Genomic DNA, 24,338 nt, shown 5'->3' with positions numbered 1-24,338 from the left:
CTCTTATCCAGAGCGACTTACAGTTAGTGCATACATTATTATTTTCATACTGGCCCCCCGTGGGAAACGAACCCACAACCCTGGCGTTGCAAACGCCATGCTCTATCAACTGAGCTACCTCCCTGCCTGCCATTCCCTCCCCTACCCTGGACGACGCTGGGCCAATTGTGCGCCGCCCCATTGGTCTCCCGGTTGCGGCCGGCTACAGCAGAGCCTGGATTCGAACCAGGATCTCTAGTGGCACAGCTAGCACTGCGATGCAGTGCCTTAGACCACTGCGCCACTCTATATTTCTATAGTTTTTTTATTACCATTTTCATTCTTTTATTTCACTTAGTCCTGCATGATGGATCTCAGAGCATAAGATTACTGTACCCTGCAATCACACCTGCAATCCTGTACATGTGACTATTAAACACTCTGAATCTCTGAATCTGAACAAAGCCGACACCCCGCCTCTGTTTTGGAAAAAGCTGAGGGATGGGCCTGGAGAAATGTAACCACTCATAAACTCATAGATGGATACAAGGACTGACCATCCATGGCATCAACATATATAGTTTTAAACATGTTTTGAGGCTATACATTGTTCGTTTAGATTTAGGCCTACATTGTTTACCAACATTGGTGTAAAACAAGCTTATATTTTGGGTTCTGATGGGGTAGGTCTACGACAGTTGAGCTAGCTCATGAGGCATTTATAACTTAGCCTATTCTTAAAGAATCAATGGGTATAGGCTATATCCAAAAATGGATGTAGCAACTAAGAATTATAGCTGTGATGTGTTTGTTGGTTCGAATAAGAGATTTCCTTTTACGGCTTACCTCAGAAAGAAAAAGTGAGGCGCGCTATACTCTATAAGCCTACTTCAAACTGAACACATTCGAAAGGCTGCCAAGACTTCTGGATATCCGCTTACATCAAATGTTGGGAAGAGAATGCTGGCTGCGTTCCGAAACGGAAAACTATTCCCACCAGCGGCCAGGAAAAACGGCGGGCGACAACAGACAAATCAAGATGAAGGTGGTTTTTTCACTGCGACAGCGCAGTGAGACCCAAGCATGTGAAAAACAACAAAAGCAGGATGTTTTTGTTTTGTCTGCGCATGATGCGTGGTTTATAGAGGCTTGAAAATTCCCAACTAAAATAACCATTATAGTGTATTTCAACTTCAAGAAGACGATGCTTAACATTAACATTAATAACATGCTCTTGCACACCACATTTTGTGTTAAAATAGTTACACATTTAATTTGTAATCTAGGCCTACATGTACACATTAAATATCTGTAAAAAAAATATATATCAACATAACCAAGTCACTTGAACAGGTATTTATTTGACAGGAACGCACAACCCTTGCCACAGAGAGCATACAATGTGTGCGTAAAATACACTTTACGCACGAGGAATGTTTGCCTTTATCAAAAAACTATTTGATTAAATCCCGGCAATTGCATAACTGTATTCAAAGTATGGGAGAACTTGGAATTTCTTGAGGGTGCTGCATGGGGGTGGGACGAGGGACGGACGGGTGTGGCTCATCCCAAATTTACTTTCGCGCCTAATCTTATTTTATGCTCCTCGCAATCGCCTCCTCTATCCAGAACACCCCATGGTGTTTAGATGGTCCTTAGGAGAATGAATTCATTAGTCAAATGGATATTGATACTCTTTAGCCTGATCTCAGTAATAGCGAATATTGTCTTCTTATGCCTTTACTCAGGTAGGCTGCCCAAATGCTCCTCGAAGCCGCATCATGCTTTCAAGGGCAAACACAATGAACGCAGCACGGTGTTTGCTGATCTGTCCGCGGATGAATATCTCCAAGTCCGCGACTATATGAGTAATCAGAAAGACTTGGATATTTCTGTCAATGCGCTTACAAAACCTTCAGGGAATTTTCTCTTCTTAATTGATATTTTGCTGCCAAGGAAAGCGGATGTTCTGGGCTACCTAGATAACAATAAACCCAAGCCGGTGAGAGAGGCGACTGCGGTAGTTTTCTATGGCACCCGTGGGCACATTAAAGAATATGTGGTGGGACCTCTCCCCAACCCGACTTACCACCGCGATGTCACGGTTGAGAGGTATAAAGAAGAGTTGCCCATCAATGCGCGTACGGTCACCATTGGTGAATATGCACTTATTTTCAAGTTTATTACTGAAGAGGTATTTACAAAACTTGGTAAAATTGTGAAAGAAAGTTTTGATGTCAGTAAAGAGAAGACCCTGAATGCTTTCGAAGGCATGCCCCGGGGTGTCAAATCGGGAGAAAGACAGACATGGATATCCTTCTTTCGTGATTTGAGTGGGATGTACATCCACCCTGTAGGTTTGGAAGTTTTAATCAACCACGAAAGCACCAACGCATCTCTTTGGAGTGTGAAGAGATTACTTTATAACGGACAGTACTTCGACAGTGTGGAGGATCTTATAAAACAATATGACGCCGGGACTGTGACGAAAATTGTATATAAACCTGTCCAGAACTATGCATCACTCAAACCTAAAAGTAAACCCACCGGTTTAAGCCCTCAGCAGTTTTACGCGCAAGGTAAACGCTTCAGTGTCAAGAATAATCATGTCATGTATCTCGAATGGAGTTTTGCGTTTGGTCTGAGTTCCCTCACCGGTATGAGAGTTTTTGACATTCGTTTCAAGGGGGAGAGGATAGCTTATGAGCTTAGTGTTCAAGAGGCAATGTCAGTTTATGGTTCCATCACACCCGGCATGATTCTGACTAAGTTTTTGGACTCTAGTATCGGAATAGGGCGCTTTGCGCACGAGCTCGTTCGAGGCGTGGATTGTCCGTACGCGGCAACCTACATCGACACTTACCGATACATTGACGTCAGTGCACCTCATAGATTCAGGAATTCAATTTGCCTTTTTGAGCACAATACAGGCCGTCCTCTCAGAAGACACTTCTCGGACTTTTTCAGCAATAGTTATGGAGGCATGGTTAACAGTGCCTTAGTTTTTAGGACCATTACGGCCATAGGTAACTATGACTACTTGTGGGACTTCATTTTTTACCAGAGCGGCTCTGTTGAGACCAAAGTGCATGCCACTGGATACATATCATCGTCTTTCAATGTTGATGGCAATCTCAAATACGGACACCAGGTGGCAGAAAATACTATTGGGAACATCCACACCCATTTCATCAACTTCAAAGTTGACCTGGACGTGTTGGGTAAGTGTGTGAACAATGCATTTGGCCTAATATGAACCGATGAAAGGTCAAGCACAGTTATAAATGTTTAAATGACTTGTGGCCACTGAAGACCTGGTTTTAACCCCACTTGGTCACATTGGTGCTGGAAGTGTCTCTGCTAGTTATCTTTCATTTCAATTATATGATTATAACATGATCCAATAATTAGAATTTTGAATTGGGTTTCTGTGCCACAGGGGTTGAGAATGTATTCCAGACCAAGGACATGAAGTTTATGAACGTGTCTTTACCCTGGATGCCGGAGCGCTATGCCATGGTTCCTCAGCTGGTGGAGGCCCAGCTAAAGACTGAGAAGGAGGCTGCTCTCCGCTACGACACCAAGACGCCACGCTACCTTCACATCGCCAGCAACCGCACCAACCGCTGGGGCCACCAACGCTCCTACCGCCTCCAGGTGGTCAGCTTCACCGGTGACAGCCTTCCAGAGACGGAGCCAGAGGAGAAGTCCATGTCTTGGGCTAGGTGAGTCTCCCTCCTCTCTCCTCCTAAGGAAGGCCCTAATTCCTAAAACACAGGTTACAGGTAGACCAAAGGTAAAGCAGTTTGACCAACATTTGTTATTTTATTTGCCAGGTATAAAGTGGCCATTACTAAGCACAAAGACTCAGAGCAGACCAGCAGTAGCCTGTACAGTCAGAACAACATGTGGACACCAGCAGTGGACTTCAGCAAGTACATTGAGGATGACGAGAGCATTGAGAACCAGGTGTGTTTTTGGTCTTAAGTGCCGTTGTCTTTACAGATATTTTACCCCTCTCTTGAGATTTGCAAATGTTCAGTTCATTGATAAATGAAGGTTTGGTAGTCACCAAATTAGTGCTTTTTTGTCTAGGACCTGGTTGCCTGGGTAACCACTGGCTTCCTCCACATTCCTCACGCTGAGGACATCCCCAACACGGTTACCGTTGGAAATGGAGGCGGAGTGATCCTGAGACCACATAACTACTTTGATGAGGACCCATCTATTCACTCCCCAGACGGGGTGTACATCAGCCCAGGGTCAGAGGGAAACTGTGAAAATAACAAGATGGCCTGCTTTGCTGAAGATGCATGCAGCCCAGTCGTTGAACCCTTCACCTACAATGGGTTTGAAGGGACCATGAAGTTTGAAGAGTGAAAAAAAAACAAGTCCCCAGTCCCAATCCTGAGTGTGCTCTGTGCTAAACACTAAAACACTTATGAAAATGGGAATCTTGCCCAAGACAACCTTTGAAATAGTTAACAACTTTGGATGGCATCAGTTACATTTACAAAACATAAGGAACACCTTCCTAATATTGGAACACCTTCCTTTGCCCTCAGAACAGCCTCAATTTGTCAGGGCATGGACTCTACAAGGTGTCAAAAGCGTTCCATAGGGATGCTGGCTCAAATTGACTCCAATGCTTCCCACAGTTGTGTCAAGTTGTCTGGATGTCCTTTGGGTGGTGGACCATTCTTGATACACACGGGAAACTGTTGAGAGTGAAAAACCCAGCAGCGTTGCCGTTCTTGACACACTAAAACCAGTGTGCCTGGCACCTACTATCATACCCTGTTCAAAGGCACTTAAATATTTTGTCTTGCCATTCACCCTCTGAATGGCACATGTACACAAACCATGTCTCAATTGTCTCAACACTTAAAAATAATTATTTAAGCTGTCTCCTCCCCTTCAGCTACACTGATTGAAGTTGATTTAACAAGTCACATCAATAAGGGATCATAGCTTTCACCTAGATTCACCTGGTCAGTCTATGTCATGGAAAGAGCAGGTGTTCCTAATGTTTTGTACACTCAGTGTATAAATTAAACTCAATACAGTATACACTACCGTTCAAAAGTTTGGGGTCACTTAGAAATGTCCTTGTTTTCGAAAGAAAAGAAAAAAATTTGTCCATTAAAATAACATCAAATTGAAAAGAAATACAGTGTAGACATTGTTAATGTTTTAAATGGCTATTGTAGCTGGAAACGGCTGATTTTTAATGGAATATTTACATAGGCGTACAGAGGCCCATTATAAGCAACCATCAGTCCTGTGTTCCAATGTTTATCATCTTAAAAGGCTATTTGATCATTAGAAAACCCTTTTGCAATTATGTTAGCACAGCTGAAAACCGTTGTGCTGATTAAAGAAGCAATAAAACTGTCCTTCTTGAGACTAGTTGAGTATCTGGAGCATCAGCAATTGTGGGTTCGATTACAGGCTCAAAATGGCCAGAAACAAATAACTTTCTTCTGAAACTCGTCAGTCTATTCTTGTTCTGAGAAATGAAGGCTATTCTATGCGAGAAATTGCCAAGAAACTGAAGATCTCGTACAACGCTGTGTACTACTCCCTTCACAGAACAGCGCAAACTGTCTCTAACCAGAATAGAAAGAGGAGTGGGAGGCCCCGGTGCACAACTGAGCAAGAGGACAAATACATTAGAGTGTCTAGTTTGAGAAACAGGCGCCTCACAGGTCCTCAACTGGCAGCTTCTAGGCAGAGTTGCAAAGAAAAAGCCATATCTCAGACTGCCCATCTGAATCTTTTCTTTTTATTGGCCAGTCTGAGATATGGCTTTTTCTTTGCAACTGTGCCTAGAAGGTCAGCATTCCGGAGTCGCCTCTTCACTGTTGACGTTGAGACTTGTGTTTTGCGGGTACTATATAATGAAGCTGCCAGTTGAGGACCTGTGAGGCGCCTGTTTCAATTTGATGTTATTTTAATGGACAAAAAAATTGCCTTTCTTTCGAAAACAAGGACATTTCTAAGTGACCCCAAACTTTTGAAAGGTAGTGTAGGTTTATATCTGTGTGTGCTAATTTGCATACTTTATCACTGCACTGAGGCTTTTCAATTCACATTTGTCTGACCACTATCTGTGTGAGGAGGAAGCTGGAACTATCGTTTGATTGTTTTGCTTATATATTTTTTAACCTTCCACATAGGAAAGAATCAGTCTAGTTTTCAAATAAAAATGAAAATATTTGTTTAAAATGGGCTGGACCTCAGCTGTTTCTGTTTTTTACAGTCTTTGAAAAGCGTAAGGGTCTTTCTACTCCCCATGGTGTCTATAGGAAATGGAAAATAGAAACCAGATCAAAGTGGGAGAATGAACTCCTCACCTCCACCCCTCCACTCACTTCATGGGAACTGAAGTTCTTGTTGTAATACCTTTTAATAAGAATTAACTTAACATTTTGTTTCACAGTACAATAGGGTAACAAATTAAAACAGCACTGCAATTTATTTCCTGTAAACATGCATTTTTTGGGGGTTTGCTGCACAAGATTTCTGCATTTTTAAGGCATTGCGAGGCTGTACTTTCCGCCATTAGACAACCCACAGATTTTGTAACATATCTTGGCACAGCCTCCAATCCTTAAAAAAGGTGACCTGAAAATGGCCTCCTCTCCCTGGCCATCATAAATATTTAAAGGAATGTCCATGCAACTAAGAGGCCTCTTACGCAGAACCTTGTTCACATTTAGGAAAGATGGATTTCTGCTCCGCTGCTAAGTGACTTAGACCTGTGTAGGCTACTCATCACACACACACACACACACATACACACATACATACAATGTCTACTCCCACTTATGTTGCAACATTTCTGTTTAATTTGACCTTCCTCTTTCAATAAATTCCACTCAGACTGTGTAGACATTCAGTTACAGACCAGATGTTAGTGTTACAACTGTGAGGGGAATGCATACGTTGAATCAACACTGGAGTTAGTGGTTTTAGAGAATACGTTCCTATAGAGATTACCACATCTGGGTTCCCATGATTTCAGTCAGACACTAAGGAAACTTTGGTTTGCCCTCCATTCTAATTAATGGCTGCAGCCTGCAGGCTAGCTTGGTTAAAACAGAAGAAAGTTGAGTAAAAAAAAAAAAAAAAGCAGGAGAAAGCAAAGGAACTTCATTTTCCTAACTTGACACCTGACCCAGAAACTACATCCCCCCTAAATAAAGAGGAGATAACTGCATCTGTGTTTATGTCAGGGCCATTTTCCACTGGATTCAAACTCTCACCCTATGACCTTCCTGCTCCACAAACCATATAACAGTTATGAGTCATGACCTGTAGACTGCTCCAGTTACTGGTAAGAACCCCCACACACTGATCTCAGAGGAATGCCAATGACTCTCCAGAGGCACTTCCTTAATTCTGAAAAGTCACCCTTCACATTCTGAGAAGATCCATTGGCCCTTGGTGTTGAAAAGTCCGCACAAGGATTACTAGACTTAGACTAAGCAGTAAGAAGACTTGAACAGAATAATATACACAGGATAGCCTATAGCCTACATAGAAAGATAACATATTTCTATAAAACATTAGATCAGGTGCTGGCCAGATAAAACCACACATCTTTAGTTATTTACCTGAGTTCACTTGAGTTTATGATTTACATTTCATAATGAAAGACCAATGCATAACTATTAGGTAACTTCAACTGTGAGAAATGTTTTTCATTATGGCAACAAGAAGGTGTAGCAAAAAATACTTAATGTCAGGGTCTCTTGGTTCAGTGCATACTGTGAGGAGTGTGAACTGACTTGGGAATGTATGTTGGAAGTTTCTAGAAATAACCCTACTGTCATAACAAGACTGTTTATCATTTGGTTTCTCTTGGCAGACTGCCTGGCGAGACATCGAGAGCAACATGCATACACATGTCACACGCTATGGCTTCATCTGTCTATTCTCAAGGGCAATAGAGGGGAAGTTGCCTATAAGTTGAGGTTCATAATAGTATAGTACAACACTTCATTTGAGCCTGTAGTCCTTAATTAGTCTAGTTTCTCTTTCGACAACAACTTCTATAACAGATGTATAAATGCTGAACAGACCAGAGGACCTCAACTTTATGGCTACATTTTATTGTGTAAACACAGTGATGCTATTTTAATATGCTAATCTATCTATAATGCAACACATCGGATGATTGTTTATTCAATATGTCAATGTGCTTGTACCTGTCCCTATTAAAATAAACCATAAATTAAATTAAATCTAGGCCTATACATGGTGTGAGACCCCAGTGTTTGACTATCCTTTGGAACTTCCTTAAAGGAAAGCCTCTCCAACTAATGAAAGAGGATGCTGACAGAGTCCAGAAAATCAGGGAGGAATCCTAGCATGTGATCTGCAAGGATAACTTTCACAAAAATCTCCCCTTGACATCAATGCATTATTTACGCAAGAGCCTTGTGAATCCCTGGTGCTAAAAGTCAACGTCCACATTGGTCCAGCTCGTCTCCAGTAGACCATTATCCTCCTTTTATAACGTGGTGAACAACAGCAACACCAGACAATGTAATGAACGGAAGGTTTAGTCTCTAGTGCATAATGCATCATCACACTTGTGATGAATGTGTTGGGGATGTCTGTAATCATTTACTAATAGACCTGGTTTGGTCATAACTCACAGTCCCAAACAGCCACAGCTCAGAAGCCTGATCTCCATACAAAGCAGACAACCACCGGCTGAACATTCAATATTTGGACAACTGTGTGTTTTTCTCCAGTTTATCAGTACAGTGCACTGGGACAGATGGTACCTTGGTGTGCAGGGCGGTGATGTTGGTGATGTGGTCTATGGCAAGGGTATTATGGGGTGATGGCGTGCCCGGTTTAACCTCTGTTTTAACCCTGTTTATTAAGCCTGGTTATAGCACTTTGGTAATCAATGTGACACAATTAAGACAATTGCCTTGTTAATCACACAAGTATTTGTGTAGACATAAACAAGAGGCTCTTGACTGAGTAAACAACTTCACAGTGACATGCTGCATAGCAGAGATCAGCCACAGTTAGTGTCCTCCTTCAGTTGTAAATAACAACGTTCTCCCCTCTCACACCAGTAGCAGTCCCTTAGCTGGCTAGAAAATATCAATAGGTTTGTAATGGATTTACAAAGTTTGCATGATTAAATATAGCAAAAATGTATCCTATTCTACCAGCAGGGAAGAGTTCCAACAAAACACACTTGGATCATGCATCTCTCACCTGGGTCCCCCCCTCCCCTCCACACCCCACACACATGTTCACTTGTGTCCCCCCTCCCTGACCTTGCTTCTCAAGGGAAAGCCATCCGCTCCATTAGTGCAGTTGGGGGGGACATGAAATTACAATTGTAGGATGTGTGTGTACGTGTGTGGTGGGCTGCACAGTGCGACCATGCTAGTGTTATTTTTAGCTCCCTGGGGAAGATGATGGTTTGTGGAGCAAACAACAGCACCAGCAGGCAAGGAACAGGCCTAATGTCTTGTCAGCCGGCCACGGCCAGATAACATATCACCTTGGAAACTTGTGCTGGTTGGAGGGTGGTGGCTGGGAACACTCAGCTAGAAGTAAACAGGGACCTCTTAGTAACACACAGACCCTCTCCTCCTCCCCTCCATGCCAACCCCCACTAAACCAGGCTACCCACTTTTCCATCAACAGCTCGGCGTGCCAGTCCACTGTGGGTTTTTCCACATTCTCCTCTTTTTCTCTCCTCCTTTGGTCTTCAGCAACACATGCTGAGTAGTATGTCCTGGAAAGGTTCTCTGTCTCAACATGGTTAACCATACACTTAGAAAAAAAGAAGCTATCTAGAATCTAAAAGGGTTCTTCGGCTGTCCCCATATGAGAACTCTTTGATTAACCCTTTTTGGTTCCAGGTAGAACCGTTTTGGTTCCAGGTAGAACCCTTTTGGGTTCCAAGTAGGACCCTTTCCACAGAGGGTTCTACATGGAACCCAAAAGTGTTCTACGTGGAACCAAAAAGGGTTCTCCTATGGGGACAGCCAAAGAACCCTTTTGGAACCCTTAGTGTACATGTAGTTTAATTTCATTGAATTAAATAAGAATGATGGAAGAATGAGACATTGAGGAATATTGAACTCTTGACAGGAAAAATCCATCAGCGATCCATTGGCGCTTATATTGAACCCATACTCTTGTTATTGTTCAACTCCACTAGCCCCATAAGACGGCAACCAGGTGATGGAGTTGATAAGAGGGAAAAAGAACACCTCACATTGATTTCATCTGGAATCTACTCACTCTGAACTTTCAACAGGGCAGTGAGGGATTGCTGGAGGAGCAGCCGCTGCACATGCATGACACATGATGGTGGTGATGAGTATGTGTGCATGGATATGTGTGTGTCAGTGGAGGCTGGTGGGAAGAGCAATAGGAGGATGGACTCATTGTAATGGAATGGAATTAATGGAACAGAGTCAAACGTGGTTTCCATATGTTTGATGTGTTTGATGCCGTTCTATTTATTCCATTCCAGCCATTACAATGAGCCCGTCCTCCTATAGCTCCTCCCACCATCCGCCACTGGTGTGTGTAAGCACGTGCATGCATGTAGAGGGGTCTTCCAGCAATACCACACCACAGGTAGTCCCCATGGTGATGCTCTGACCAGCCGGCTGCAGTGCAGTCAGTCATGATGTAATGTTTGTCCAGTTCTTTTCACTCCTCACTCTCTCCAGTCCAAAGATCATGCGTGGTGGAGTGACCAGGTGTTCACACAGGGTATAAAAGGGATGGCAGCGGTGACAGGCGGGCACTGGACAGACAAGCAGCACACACTACAAGGGCTGCACAGAGACCTCAAGCCACTAGCTCTTGACTTTATCAGACAATACACACAGAACTATGGTACTGCCAGCGGGCATCTCAGCAGACACCTCTGCTCTTCTGACATAGGATATCAGACACAGCAGCAGCTATAGACTGGTCGTTGAAGACTGTACTTAACGTTAGTGTGACTGTCAGATACAGTGAACTAGAGAGCAGCCATGGATACTGTCCACGCCTATGGGGTTAGCGCCACACGATACCTCCAGACTCACTACAGGGACACTCAGAGCTGGTTCCTGTTTGTTTCCATGGCAGCCGACCTGCGGAACACCTTCTTTGTCTTCTTCCCTGTGTGTTTCCACCTGCGGGAATCAGTGGGGGTCAAGCTGGTCTGGGTGGCTGTGGTGGGAGACTGGCTCAACCTCATCTTCAAATGGTAGGTGACTACTAATACTAATGCTAATCACAGTGCTCAGATGCTAAGATAAAGAATAACAATATAATATGTATATTTCCAGGATGAAAATACTGCAGGTTCCGAATGTTTTAACTATGCTATGAGAACGATCCAACAGATGATCCCTCCAGTGCGTATGTTGCCAGACAGAGGAGGATTCAATATGTGATATATGATACATTACTCTCTCGTATCTACACAGGATCCTGTTTGGCGAGCGTCCCTATTGGTGGGTTCAAGAGACTCCTTACTATGGCAACTCATCAGCGCCACAAATTGAACAGTTCCCTATGACCTGTGAGACTGGTCCAGGTGAGTGCCTGTTTGTCTGTGCTGTATGTCTGCTGCTGGTGGCAAAACACCTTTCCCTTCTGGAGAATCCATACAGTATATTAAATTCAAATGAATTAAATTCCATTCAGTTCGATTCATTTTTTTCAAGCAATACTGTACTTGACAGCAGCTCTCCTCTCACAGGAAGTCCATCGGGTCATGCCATGAGTGCTGCAGGGGTTTACTACGCTATGATCTCATCACTCCTCGCCATTCTCCTCAAGGAACATGGGGGTCACATCAAGAACTGGTAAGAGATCAAATTCTATGTTGTTTATCCGCTAGACACAATTACCTAGATTGAATGATCCAACTCTCTAAGTAGGTGACTGTGTGTCCTTCCCTGTGTGTGTGTGTGTGTCAGGTGTGTCCGCGGGACCCTGTGGGCTGTCTTCTGGTGTGTGCAGGTGTGTGTCTGCCTCTCTAGGGTTTTCATCGCTGCCCACTTCCCTCACCAGGTTATCGCTGGGGTCGTCACAGGTCAGTGGAGAGCCCAGACTCTTATACCGAATTCTAAATCAAACCCTACACCCTACCCTGTAGGCCCTTTCAGTTCTGGATAAGCAATTTGGTAATGGCCCTGCTTTGAACACTGATAGGCTTGGTGTAACTTCTGCCATAGATGTAGTTTATGCATACACACATGATAACATACGCACTATACACACACGTACACATGGATTTTGTGTTGTAGATATGTGGTAGTAGAGTAGTGGCCTGAGGGCACACACTTAATGTGTTGTGAAATCTGTTGTGAAATGTATTGTGATGTTTGAAAAATGGTATAACTGCCTACATTTTACTGGACCCCAGGAAGAGTATCTGCTGCCTTGGCAGCAGCTAATGTGGATCCATAATAAATACAAATACAAACCTTTCAGATATACACTGAGTGTACAAAACATTAGGTACACCTGCTCTTTCCATGACGTAGACTGACCAGGTGAATTCCATTCAGAGGGTGAATGGCAAGACAAAATATTTAAGTGTCTTTGAACGGGGTATGGTAGTAGGTGCCTGGCGCCTTTGTTAGGTGTTTTCCCAATTGAGAACATGCAAGTGAAAGCTGGGAAAGGAGTCCTCTTTGACATGCCTGTCCGTTTTCTCAGGCATCCTGGTGGCGGAGGCCTTTGACCGGGCCCAGTGGATCTACAGGGCTAGTCTGAGACGCTACACCTACACCACCCTCTCCCTGCTCTCCTTCACCGTGGGCCTCTACCTGGTCCTCAGGGGCCTGGGGGTGGACCTGCTCTGGACCCTGGAAAAGGCCCAGCGCTGGTGCCAGCGGCCCCAATGGGTCCACATAGACACCACACCCTTCGCAAGCCTCCTACGCAACACCGGCACTCTGTTAGGCCTGGGCTTGGGCTTGCATTCGCCCCTCTACACCGAGGCCCGGAGAGCAGGAAGTGGCGCCACCTACAGGCTGGCATGTGTGGGCACCACACTGCTGCTGCTCCACCTACTGGACTCATTCAGGCCACCAGCCCACACCAGGGCTCTGTTCTACCTGCTGTCTTTCTGTAAGAGTGCCACTGTGCCCCTGGCCACTGTGGGCATAGTGCCCTACTGCGTGGCCTGGGTAGCGGGACGGAACAGGAAGAAACACCAGTTTTTTACTAATTAGAACTTATTGTAATTCTGTGAGAAATGCCCTGAAGGGACAGCCAGAGACGGACTGTCATAGGAGAAGCAGGAAGCTTCACCCCAGTTGAAAGGGGTTGAAGGTCGCTCAGTAGACATGGTTGGCCCTTGTTGCTGAATGAGGTGGATGTTTTAGATTAGATATTTTTTTTTAAAAATTTGTCACATGCACAGATGTAGTTGCAGTGTACAGTGAAATTCTTAAGCTCCGAGCTACAGGTGTGAATGAAACAATAAAAAAATACAACAATAATAATAATATATACATGTTTACAACTGTGACAATGATAAATATAAATGTTCATTGGGTGGGGGCAGGGTAATTGTCCGTTGGGGGGGGGGGGAATAAAATGTCCATAGGGGGATCAGCTGTCGTTTTTCAATGGAGGGGGTGGCAACATCACACAGTGCAGTGGTCATGGACAGGGCTTGCCCTGAGAAATTAGACAGCAATATAACGATGTTATTATCTCATTACTTGGTTTTCTTTTTTATATAATATGAGAGACAATTATTTGTACATTATTATTTTAAAATTATTTTTATTGTGTACAATCCAGATTAATCATGTTCTGTGAAACAGCCCCTTTTCCTATAAATGCCCTGTGATTTGTAATACCCAATGGCACATTTTATTTGACTATCAAATAGCATAATTAATAATCACTTACTGTAGATAGACCACAGTGAATGTTGTGATCGCTCTCAGCCAGAAAGGCCTGTGGAGGATTCAGTCTTTAGATTGTAAAATCAAGAAGCACTCCCAATCGGTTTCTTGTCTTCATTAAATATTGTTGTAGGGAGAGAAGGAGGATGAGCATAGAATTACATATATACTGAACAAAAATATAAACGCAACATGTAAAGTGTTGGTCCCATGTTTCATGATCTGAAATAAAAGATTGCAGAAATGTTCCATACGCACAAAAAGCTAGTTTCTCTCAAATGTTGTGCTAAAATGTGTTTACATCCCTTTTAGTGAGCATTTCTCATTTGCCAAGATAATCCATCCACCTGACAAGTGTGGCATATCAAGAATCTGATTAAACAGCATGATCATTACACAGGTGTCACACAACACAATGCCACAGTTGTCTCAAGTTTTGAGGGAGCGTGCAATTGAATGACTGCAGGAATGTCCACCAGAGCTGTTGCCAGAGAATTGAATGTTAATTTCCCTACCATAAACTGCCTCCAACGTTGTTTTAGAGAATTTGGCAGAATGTCCAACTGGCCCCACAACCGCAAACCACGTGTACTGCAGTCCGCCGTGTAACCGACTTCAGTGGGCAAATACTCACCAGACATGTCACCCATTGAGCATGTTTGGGATGCTCTGGATCAACGTGTAAGACAGCGTGTTCCAGTTCCCGCCAATATCCAGGAACTTCGCACAGCCATTGAAGAAGAAAAAAAAAAAACACTGTTTATTTTTATGTAAACTGTATGAGTCAGTGTATGTATTGGCAGTGTATTTCCCTGTACACTATCTTTATGATTTTTAAATATTTTTGTATGTATGCACTCACTAACTGTAAGTCGCTCTGGATAAGAGCGTTTGATAAATGACTAAAATGTAAATGTCCTTGGGACGTCCCTACCCCTAAACCCTAACCTTACATTTAAACTTCAATGTGGGGGGTAGGGACGTCCCAACGATTCCGAATAACAAGGGCCCTTTATACAAGGGCCCATCATGTACACGTTACAACACTGCCATCTAGTGGCCAATTTAATAACAGTAGAACCGTTTCAAAACATTCCGAAACGTGTCGACTTGCTTGAACATACCACGGAAGTGTGAGACAAACGTTGAGCGGTATCTCCAGTCAACCAGTTTCATTCGTGAGCATTTTCATTTTAAAACGCTGTTTATTTTTACTGCTAAGGGATAGCTAACGTCTTAAAACTGAAGCCGTTAAAGTGAAATGCCTCGGAGAAAGGTAAGCACTTGGTTTATTTAGATACGTAACGTTAGTGGTAAAATACAGGTGACTGACTCATGCTAGCTATATGTAATGTGAAATTGCTTAGCTAACTAGCTAATTTGCTATCATTTCGCAATGTCACTATAACGTGACAAATAGGAGCTAATTGAGCCCTAGTTTGCGTTAAAGCACAGTACAATCAATTGTGTGTAACATTTAGAATAGCACAAATGCCATTGCAAGCTGATGCGATACTGGTCTAGCTAATGTGCTAGCTAGCTATACGTGTGTGCATTCATGGCTATAGTGATGGGGCGCATTTAAACATTTCACAATCGCTTTAGCTAGCTAACGTAGTTATCTAGTTAACAGATGAACCACCAGCTAGCACTGATAGAACCAAAAGCTTGGTGGAACAGGCCCGCAGGGTGTACCAAAAAGTGTTATCTAGGTTCAAACCTCTCTGGCTGTAGCTACTTGAATCCTGCTGGTGGTGAGGGAAATAATTGTCTTCCTCAAAACAACGATTTAATTGGATTGATTCAGGAATAGCATAGTATCAATTGGTTTAATTTCTTCATGTCCCGCCTCTCCTCACTTGCAATTGGTTAAAGACACATAGTGGCTTCATGTTGTTGAGCCATTTTAATCTCGAATGTATTATTTTCGCTACGCTAGTTGTTAAGGTAACAGTATGGTAATGTTGTTAATATGCATGGTCCGTTGTACGTTTTTGCATGTTCATGTTTGTTTTGGAACATTTCCCCAGTGTATTTCAATTCTGGCAGTTGGTTTATGTTTTGACATGGTGCATTGTGGGAAACGTACTACGGAAGTGTTGCTTGTACACATGCTCCTCCTCCACCTAAGTCAAGATGTAAACCATTGACGCTTGTAAACAATAATATTTTCGGTGATTCTTGTATTTTATGTGCTTGTGCTGGTAGATTTTGATTTTTTCTGTGTAGACTAGTTACTACTCAAGTCCAGTTTGCTTCAAAACATACAGTTCCTTCAGAAAGTATTCATACTTTTTTTAAACCTTTATTTAACTAGGCAAGTCAGTTAAGAACAAATTCTTATTTACAATGACGGCCTTCACCGGCCAAACACGGACGACGCTGGGCCAATTGTGCGCCGCCCTATGGGACTCCCAATCACGGCCGGTTGTGATGCAGCCTTAGACCACTGCGCCATTCGGGAGCCTTGATTTATTCCATATGTTGTTGTGTGACGTCCTGAATTCAAAATTGATTAAATATGTTTTTTCTCACCCATCTACCCACAATACCCCATAATGACAAAGTGAAAACATGTAGTTTAGAAATTTTACTGAAAATGAAATCAGAAATATGTAATTTAATAAGTATTCACACCCCTGAGTCAATGCATGTTAGAATCACATTTTTCAGCAATTACAGCTGTGAGTCTGTCTGGGTAAGTCTCTAAGAACTTTGCACACCTGGATTGTACAATATTTGAACATTATTCTTTTTTTAATTCTTCAAGCTCTGTCAAGTTGGTTGTTGAGCATTGCTAGACAGCCATTTTCAAGCCGATTTAAGTAAAAACTGTAACTAGGCCACTCAGGAACATTCAATGTCGTATTGATAAGCAACTCCAGTGTATATTTGTCCTTGTGTTTTAGGTTATTGTCCTGCTGAAAGGTGAATTTGTCTCCCAGTGTCTAGGTTTTCCTCTAGGATTTTGCCTGTGCTTAGCTCTATTCCATTTATTTTTATCCTAAAAAACTCCCTTGTCCTTGCCGATGACAAGCATACCCATAACATGATGCAGCCAACACCATGCTTGAAAATATGAAGAGTGGTACTCAGTGATGTGTTGTGTTGGATTTGCCCAAAACATAACGCTTTCGATTCAGGACTTTGTCATTATGGGGTATTGTGTGTAGATTGATGAGGGGGAAAAAAACAATTTAATTCGTTTTAGAATAAGGCTGTAATGTAACACTGTAGGCTACTGAATATAGCCTATTCACGTCGCAGTTAGAGCGGCTATTGCGCTGGTTCCTCCCGCATGTTGTTGGAAGACGAAAACGAAAGTAATAGTTAGATTGGGGCACACAAGTGATGCTTCAGATAATCATAAATTGATTTAATGTTAGCATTTTTGTTCATACAAGCTAACAGAAACCAAACCAAAGAATCATAATGTTTATGTTACTGATGTGCATAACTGACGCTCGATCTTCCCTTTTGTTCTATGAAAGAGGAATGCTGGAAGCAGCTCGGACGGCACTGAGGATTCAGACTTCTCTGCTGACCACGAGCACACAGACAGAATCCAGACTTACGGGAGAACACGGAGGAACACGCGCCTCACCCGCGCATCGCTGCGACTCAGCCAAAGTTCACAAGGTAAATATGCTGTTTTGATATGGAACTGTCATGAGATGGCCGAAATATTTATATTGTTATGTTTCTGCTTCAAGAATCTGCTGAAAAACTATGAATCCTATATGAATCCCTTGGATTCCAGCCCTATATGAGTTTTCAGTCTAGGTCATTGAACCAAATGTTGTGACAATAATCTAAGTCAGAAGATTCAAAATGAAGATACTGTATGTAATGCTGGGGTTCTCCTTGGTCTGTCTGTAGATATACCCGTAGATGTGCTCATGGGTTGTCATCTCTTGCTGTAACAATAGCCATTGTATATCAGCAATCAAGGTCATAAACTGTGAATAGGTTTAGACAGCAGTCATCCCCCTGATCCCTATTCAATCTGGCGGTCATGGTTTGAATAGAGGATGATGTAGTTTCCACTCCTTTTGTTATTGAAAAATACTGGATGCATTCTATGTTGTTTTTGAAAAGCTTGCCATGTCACTTGGTCCTCAATTTGAGAACTGAGCTGATATTGTTATTAAGTTGCTATGCACAACAAGTAGCCTACTGCTTGGGCTGCTTGTTTTGTTTGTTTTTGTTGCCTATACTCTACTGGTCGTTTTGGAAATGAACCCGTTTGTTTAGGGAGTGTAAGTGTCTCTGCTTGAAAGGGATTTATCCGTTGACGAGACAAAAGACTACATTACTGCTGAGGGCCAGAGACCCCCGAAGACTTCTGTTTAAAAAAATGTCTTTTTAGATTCCAGCCCTGTCCAGATCAGCCCAGCAGAGGTGGTGACCTTCTCTGCCCGGCGGGTGACCCGTAGCCGTAGTCTGCAGCAAGGGCCGCCGGTCACCCCCAAGAAATACCCTCTGCGCCAGAGTCGCTCTTCGGGGTCGGACACGGAGCAGCATGTGGAGGGTAGGAGGAAGAGGCAGCATGGTCACGTTCTCTCACAGCCCCCCCACCGCTCCATTGTCCACACCCCAGAGCTGGCCACCCGCTGCGTTACTTATGATATCTGTTCATTGTATCATTTTATGTTTTCGAAGGGGCAGTGATGCTCATCCAGTGCTTTTCTACTCTTTAAGTTTGTTTTGGGCTTGTGTCCTCATAACATAGATTATTTGGGCTTGTGTTGTCCTCCACATGTTATTCCACTCATTTGTTATGTTTCTGCTGGTTACTCAGACAGTTCTGCAGAAAATTGCAGCCTGTGCTTGTAGCTACTGTCCCTATTCATTCCTCTGGGTTGCTGTTGCTGGTGCGGTGGGGTCGTTGTATGTGATCATGTATTGGGTGTCTGGTGTCATGATGAGTCATCATTACCTCCTGTCCTGTTTCATACCCCTCACTTTTTGCCTTTGGAAAAACCTGCCTTGGAAAAACCTGAAGGGAATTTTGTGAAAAACAAATGTATCACCAACATTGACAAAAAATATATAGTATAGTGTGTGTGTATAACAGCATCACAACAAAATTGAATCTTGTGTCCTGAAATTGTATAAACATGGTACTGTGAGAGAGTGGTGAGATAGCTGGAATGTCCTCATTCATAATTCTAGATACAAGCCAGGCACTTGAAATATGAACTAAGCCCCATCATGTGAGGTGTCTGACTGGCTTGTGAGTATAACTATTCCTTTACATGTGTTCTTCTCCTCATTGGCTCTTCCAGACCTGAAGCGAGCAGCAGACCAGGACGAGTCTCTGCCCCGCACCCCAACAGGGAACGCCCCCTCCTCGGAGTCGGACATCGACGTCTCCAGCCCCAACGCCTCTCACGACGAGAGCCTGGCCAAGGAGCTGTCACTCAAAGACTCTGGCAGCGACCTCTCCCACAGGCCCAAGCGCCGCCGCTTCCACGAGAGCTACAACTTCAACATGAAGTGCCCCACACCAGGCTGCAACTCCCAGGGTAAATGATCTCATTCTTATCCATCAGCTCCACCGTGAATGAAGGCATGACATTTATTTACATAGTTGACTTTTTGTGCAATGTGGGCCTCAGAACGCTACACCTTCAAAACACATGCTGTTAATGTTTATCTTCCGCATTTGTTTCACTTGACGTTCTCTGTTTTGTTGTTTTTCAGGCCATTTGACAGGGAAACATGAGAGGCACTTCTCAATATCTGGCTGCCCTCTCTTCCACAACCTCTCCGTAGACGAATGCAAGGTAAATCTACAAGACCTTGGCAGCTGGCTTTAGTGTTGAGGTGTGGGATTCTTGGACCGTGTCTGAAATCTGTCTTGCCTGCTACTTACTAAAACTACATACTGTAGGCATATCTTCTGTAGGGATGGGAGCTTTTGTGATTTACCAAACAGGATTTCTCTTCACAGACGAGGGCCTCCTCTCGTGACAAACAGGTGGAGGAGCGGACGTTGTCCCACCGGCAGGACGAGAACAGACACGTTACCCGTCACCAGGTACTATGATCCTGATCCCGGGACTTTCATTTGATCAACCATCTCATTATATCACTACGCTACTGTTTTTGCTTTGGATTTGTCCTTCCTTGCAGTAAATGTTTCAAGAAAGGCAATAGGGTGCCAATGAATTTAGGATTTAAAGGCAGTATCATAATATTGCATAATGGATTAGGCCCCAACGGAGAGACAGATGAGGTACAAGGAGAAGGTGACAGAAATGAGGAAGAAGAGGAACTCGGGTCTGCTAAAAGAGCAGAAAGACCAGTACATGGTGAGTGTGGTGATCTGACCTCTAATCCAAACTCTAGGAAAGGAAAAACAACCCTTTTCCATTAGTGCCAGAAGAAAAAGCGTTTCCTTGTAGCCTACACGTTGTAATACTCTTATCCCATATACAAGGTAAACAAATATAATACTTGCAAAATTAAAAAGTGTCTTGCAAGCACAGTTTGACAACTGTTCAGACAACAGATATGTTGAAGGTAAATAATGTGTCCGGTTGAAGAGATGTGCTGATTGTTCTGAGGTTAAAGGCTTCTTCTCCCTCTCTGATGTCCCAGGAGCACCGGCAGTCCCACGGCAACAACCGAGAGCCCCTCCTGGAGAACATCACAAGTGATTACGACCTAGAGCTCTTTCGAAAAGCCCAGGCACGTGCTTCGGAGGATCTTGTAAGAGAGAGAACTCATCGCCCTTCCTCCCATTTTCCTCTTTCTTTTCCTGAGCCTGTACTAGTGACTGTCTGGACTGGGCCCAGTCCACGCCCAGCTCTCACCGTTTACGGTGGGCATTGCCAGACGGGGAGCATTCTGGGTAATCTGGCTACTCACACTGTCTGGTATTGTTAGTTACAAGACCGGATAGTTTATGGAGAACTACTTCTTCGCTCTCTTTGAGCTAGATTTACTCTAGCTGATATCTTTAAGAGGCTCCCCTTTCAGTCTTCCAAATCAAAGCTCTCTCTTATCCTTTCCACACACATTTCTAACCTTTTTCCAAATTAAAGCGCATTCTCCGTGGTCGCTTCCACGGAGGGTAATGGGTTCTCCTCCCGTGGCGTCTTGCCTGCCTCTCTCCCTCGCTGCGTTGGTCAAACCTCTCTTCCTCCTCTCTTTTCTTTCCCCTCTTCCTGTCCTCCGCCTGGTGCAGGAGAAGCTGCAGGGCCAGGTGGCGGAGGGCAGCAACATGATCAAGACCATCGTGTTTGGCCGCTACGAGCTGGACACCTGGTATCACTCGCCCTACCCCGAGGAGTACGCCCGCTTGGGACGCCTCTACATGTGTGAGTTCTGCCTCAAGTACATGAAGAGTCAGACCATCCTTCGCCGGCACATGGTGAGAACGTTGGTGCATGTCGAGTAGTTGCTCCTGTGTTTTTTGATTGTTCTCTATGGATGGGCCGTAGTCAGACGTTTCAGAGTGGATCTCAATTCTGAATAGGTTTTTGTATTATGATCGGTGCTTTCCCTCCTGCTGTACAGGCCAAGTGTGTCTGGAAACACCCACCAGGGGATGAGATCTATCGAAAGGGAAACATCTCAGTCTTTGAGGTGGATGGTAAAAAGAACAAGGTGAGAGATTTCTGTGGTCCCGGGAATGTGAAGTTATCCTGCCTTGTGAATGTAATGACTACCCTACTCTGACCATAGCCCTGCTAAATGACCCTATCTTCCACAGATCTACTGCCAAAACCTATGCCTTCTGGCTAAGCTCTTCCTGGACCACAAGACCCTATACTACGACGTGGAGCCCTTCCTCTTCTACGTCATGACAGAGGCTGACAACACCGGCTGCCATCTGGTTGGCTACTTCTCAAAGGTAACCAGTCAGTTGTAGTTATAATGTTACATTTGATTTATTAAGTGCTTTTCTCAAACTCAAAACATCTATGTCCTCCCATTTAGGAGAAGAACTCGTTTCTGAACTACAATGTCTCCTGTATCCTCACCATGCCACAGTACATGAGGCAGGGCTACGGAAAGATGCTGATTGACTTCAGTGAGTACAGCCACTACCTTGTGGTCTCTGTAACTCTACCTGATCTCTCTGTCACCCTGTGTCTGGTCCTGGTTTCTCTCTAACCCTGGTCTCTGTGTAACCCTGTGTGTGGTCTGCCCTCTCCCAGGTTACCTACTGTCTAAGGTGGAGGAGAAGGTGGGCTCTCCAGAGCGGCCCCTCTCAGACCTGGGCCTGATCAGCTACAGGTCCTACTGGAAGGAGGTGCTGCTGCGCTACCTCAACCAGTTCCAGGGGACGGAGATCTCCATCAAGGAGATCAGCCAGGAGACAGCCGTCAACCCAGTGGACATCGTCAGCACCCTGCAGTCCCTCCAGATGCTCAAGTACTGGAAAGGGAAGCATCTGGTCTTGAAGAGACAGGTATGTCACCTACTATTTCTTCATGTATTTATGTTATTTAACCAGCCAAGTCTGTTAAGAACACATTCTTATTTACAATGACGGCCAGGACATTTCTCCAACTAACTGTGGAATTAGTTGGGGTTTGGGTTATTCCATTAGATGTCAGTTTAGTCTCGATGTTGTCTTGGACATCCACCTATCATTGAGCCTAGCAGTGCTAACATGCTACTAGTCTCGCGGAGCCATCTTTCCAAATCTCGTCTCGTTGACTTTACTATTGGAAGTCTGGAGAACTTTGGTATTGGATTTTGCATTTGAATGGGAGTGCAGGCTGTTGACGCTCGATATGAGTACAAGTGACGTTTCCCCTCAGGAGAGGCATTTCCTTGTTTTAGAATTTTTTTTCTTTGTTGCTTTATCTGTGTCTCTTTTTCCTACCGTGTCAGACAGTTTGCCTATGCTGTGTTAGTTGTGTATGAATTTTAAAAAATCAAAAACATGCTAAATATTTCATTGGTTTAAAAAGTGGCAACACATCTAGTTTACATCTATACCACTGTTGTCTGTCCTTTTGATTGTCTTCCTGAGGAGAACTTCCACAGGTTTTGGAACAGAGCGTGACAAACCTGGATTTCTGAGGCTAACATGCTACTATCTCCTCCAGGACCTAATCGACGACTGGAAAGCCAAGGAGACCAAACGCGGCAGCAGCAAGACTATTGAACCCACTGCCTTAAAGTGGACCCCACCTAAAGGAACATAGGACACCCCTCCCCTCCCCCTACACCATACCTCTCCAACCCAAGGACCTGGGTTCAAAGCTCACTATCAGAATAGTTTACTTCAAACAACTTTTTGATCAGTACACTGTTAGTGCAGAATTATTGAGTATTATTATTATTGAGAGTCCTAATCAGGTTTAAGTAGTAGATCATAATATCAAGAAGAATACTGATGGTCGGTTGCTTGAATCCAGACCCTAGCTTTCCTCACAGAAAACTTCTCAGTAGAACCGTGTTAACCTAGTGAACCAGTTAGTTAGTACGTGTGGAAATATAGCTGTCATTCTGGGGAGGGGTCGTGGTAGCACAACAATGTATCCATGTGTCTTGATTGTCTTTAGTGTTTGGTTTTGTTTCTGGGTTTTTTTTCTTCTCATCTTTGCACCTCTTTTTTCTACTTCTGTTTGGTTTTACCACTGTTTTAAGCTGTTTTGGCTAATGTCATTTTTAAAGCTATTTTAAATTGACTTCCTGAAAGTGTAAAGATTCCCAATTCTCTTTCTTCCCCTTCTCTCCAAAGTGTGCACTCATTCAAGGATTTAAAAGCATCGGACTGGTGAAAACGTTGGCTGGAGGAAGTTCCTTACCCCAGTCCTTTCCTTTTAAATCCATGAGGGAGAGTGCATAAGTGAACACTGGGAGAGAAGGAGGAGGAACTGGAATTCACAGTCAGGCTATGTCTGAGGCCGAAGTACGAATTTGATGTCAAGTTCAATTCACGCTGTCAATATATTTAAATGATCAATAGAAGATTTTATGGTACAGGTTTGGCAAGACAAAGTATATTTGAAGAAAGTTTTGAAAATGTGCAGGACTGGTTTCCTAGCCGTATTTAGAACTAGATTTTAACGTGTCATTAGAATAGATTTTCTCTAACATGTTACAGAGGAACAAGCAAATGCATGTAGCACCAAGCAAAAGAGACAACTTTATTTTGCGTTGTGGTCAACCCAATGTATGTCAGTTTATGTGTATAAGGATCAAATAATGGATGTTTTTCACCATCACCATTTTGAATTGCTGCAAATGTTACTGACTGCTAGTTTTATTACTCGAGAGACTGATTGTGCATATACATTGGATGAATCCAGAAATCACCTCCATCTGCTGTATACAGTGGGGGGGAAAAGTATTTAGTCAGCCACCAATTGTGCAAGTTCTCCCACTTAAAAAGATGAGAGAGGCCTGTAATCAACTATGACAGACAAAATGAGAAAAGAAAATCCAGAAAATCACATTGTAGGATTTTTAATG

General features: G+C 43.5%; 3 protein-coding genes across 8 annotated transcripts; all 3 read left to right on the top strand.

Annotated features, from left to right (window-relative positions):
* Positions 1-1,608: 1,608 nt before the first annotated feature.
* Positions 1,609-5,656, top strand: LOC311104182 (amine oxidase [copper-containing] 3-like). Its single transcript, XM_084145875.1, has 4 exons — positions 1,609-3,200; positions 3,419-3,704; positions 3,816-3,948; positions 4,075-5,656. The coding sequence occupies exons 1-4, from the start codon at positions 1,628-1,630 to the stop codon at positions 4,357-4,359; spliced, it is 2,277 nt and encodes a 758-aa protein (XP_084002001.1). The 5' UTR covers positions 1,609-1,627; the 3' UTR covers positions 4,360-5,656.
* Positions 5,657-10,814: 5,158 nt separating this feature from the next.
* LOC311104188 (glucose-6-phosphatase catalytic subunit 1-like) lies at positions 10,815-13,503 on the top strand. Its single transcript, XM_084145891.1, has 5 exons — positions 10,815-11,230; positions 11,454-11,563; positions 11,729-11,834; positions 11,949-12,064; positions 12,694-13,503. The coding sequence occupies exons 1-5, from the start codon at positions 11,013-11,015 to the stop codon at positions 13,209-13,211; spliced, it is 1,068 nt and encodes a 355-aa protein (XP_084002017.1). The 5' UTR covers positions 10,815-11,012; the 3' UTR covers positions 13,212-13,503.
* Positions 13,504-15,015: 1,512 nt separating this feature from the next.
* Positions 15,016-24,091, top strand: LOC311104184 (histone acetyltransferase KAT7). Of its 6 annotated transcripts, none has more exons than XM_084145878.1 (14): positions 15,016-15,171; positions 17,387-17,534; positions 18,265-18,426; positions 19,184-19,423; positions 19,602-19,684; positions 19,852-19,938; positions 20,114-20,212; positions 20,502-20,591; positions 21,091-21,276; positions 21,423-21,512; positions 21,619-21,759; positions 21,846-21,939; positions 22,067-22,320; positions 22,967-24,091. In XM_084145878.1, exons 1-14 carry the CDS (start codon positions 15,157-15,159, stop codon positions 23,063-23,065), a joined length of 1,788 nt encoding a protein of 595 aa, XP_084002004.1. In that variant the 5' UTR covers positions 15,016-15,156; the 3' UTR covers positions 23,066-24,091. The 6 variants fall into 6 exon arrangements, with proteins under 6 accessions (XP_084002004.1, XP_084002003.1, XP_084002007.1 ...); XM_084145877.1 differs by having other exon boundaries at positions 20,502-20,612; XM_084145881.1 differs by lacking the exon at positions 18,265-18,426 and having other exon boundaries at positions 20,502-20,612.
* Positions 24,092-24,338: the final 247 nt, after the last annotated feature.

Source organism: Coregonus lavaretus (genome assembly GCF_964263955.1).
Source record: "Coregonus lavaretus genome assembly, chromosome: 28".
Taxonomy (NCBI): domain Eukaryota; kingdom Metazoa; phylum Chordata; class Actinopteri; order Salmoniformes; family Salmonidae; genus Coregonus; species Coregonus lavaretus.
The sequence above is the reverse complement of the archived record's forward strand: the minus strand, read 5'-3'. Positions and strand labels throughout refer to the sequence as shown.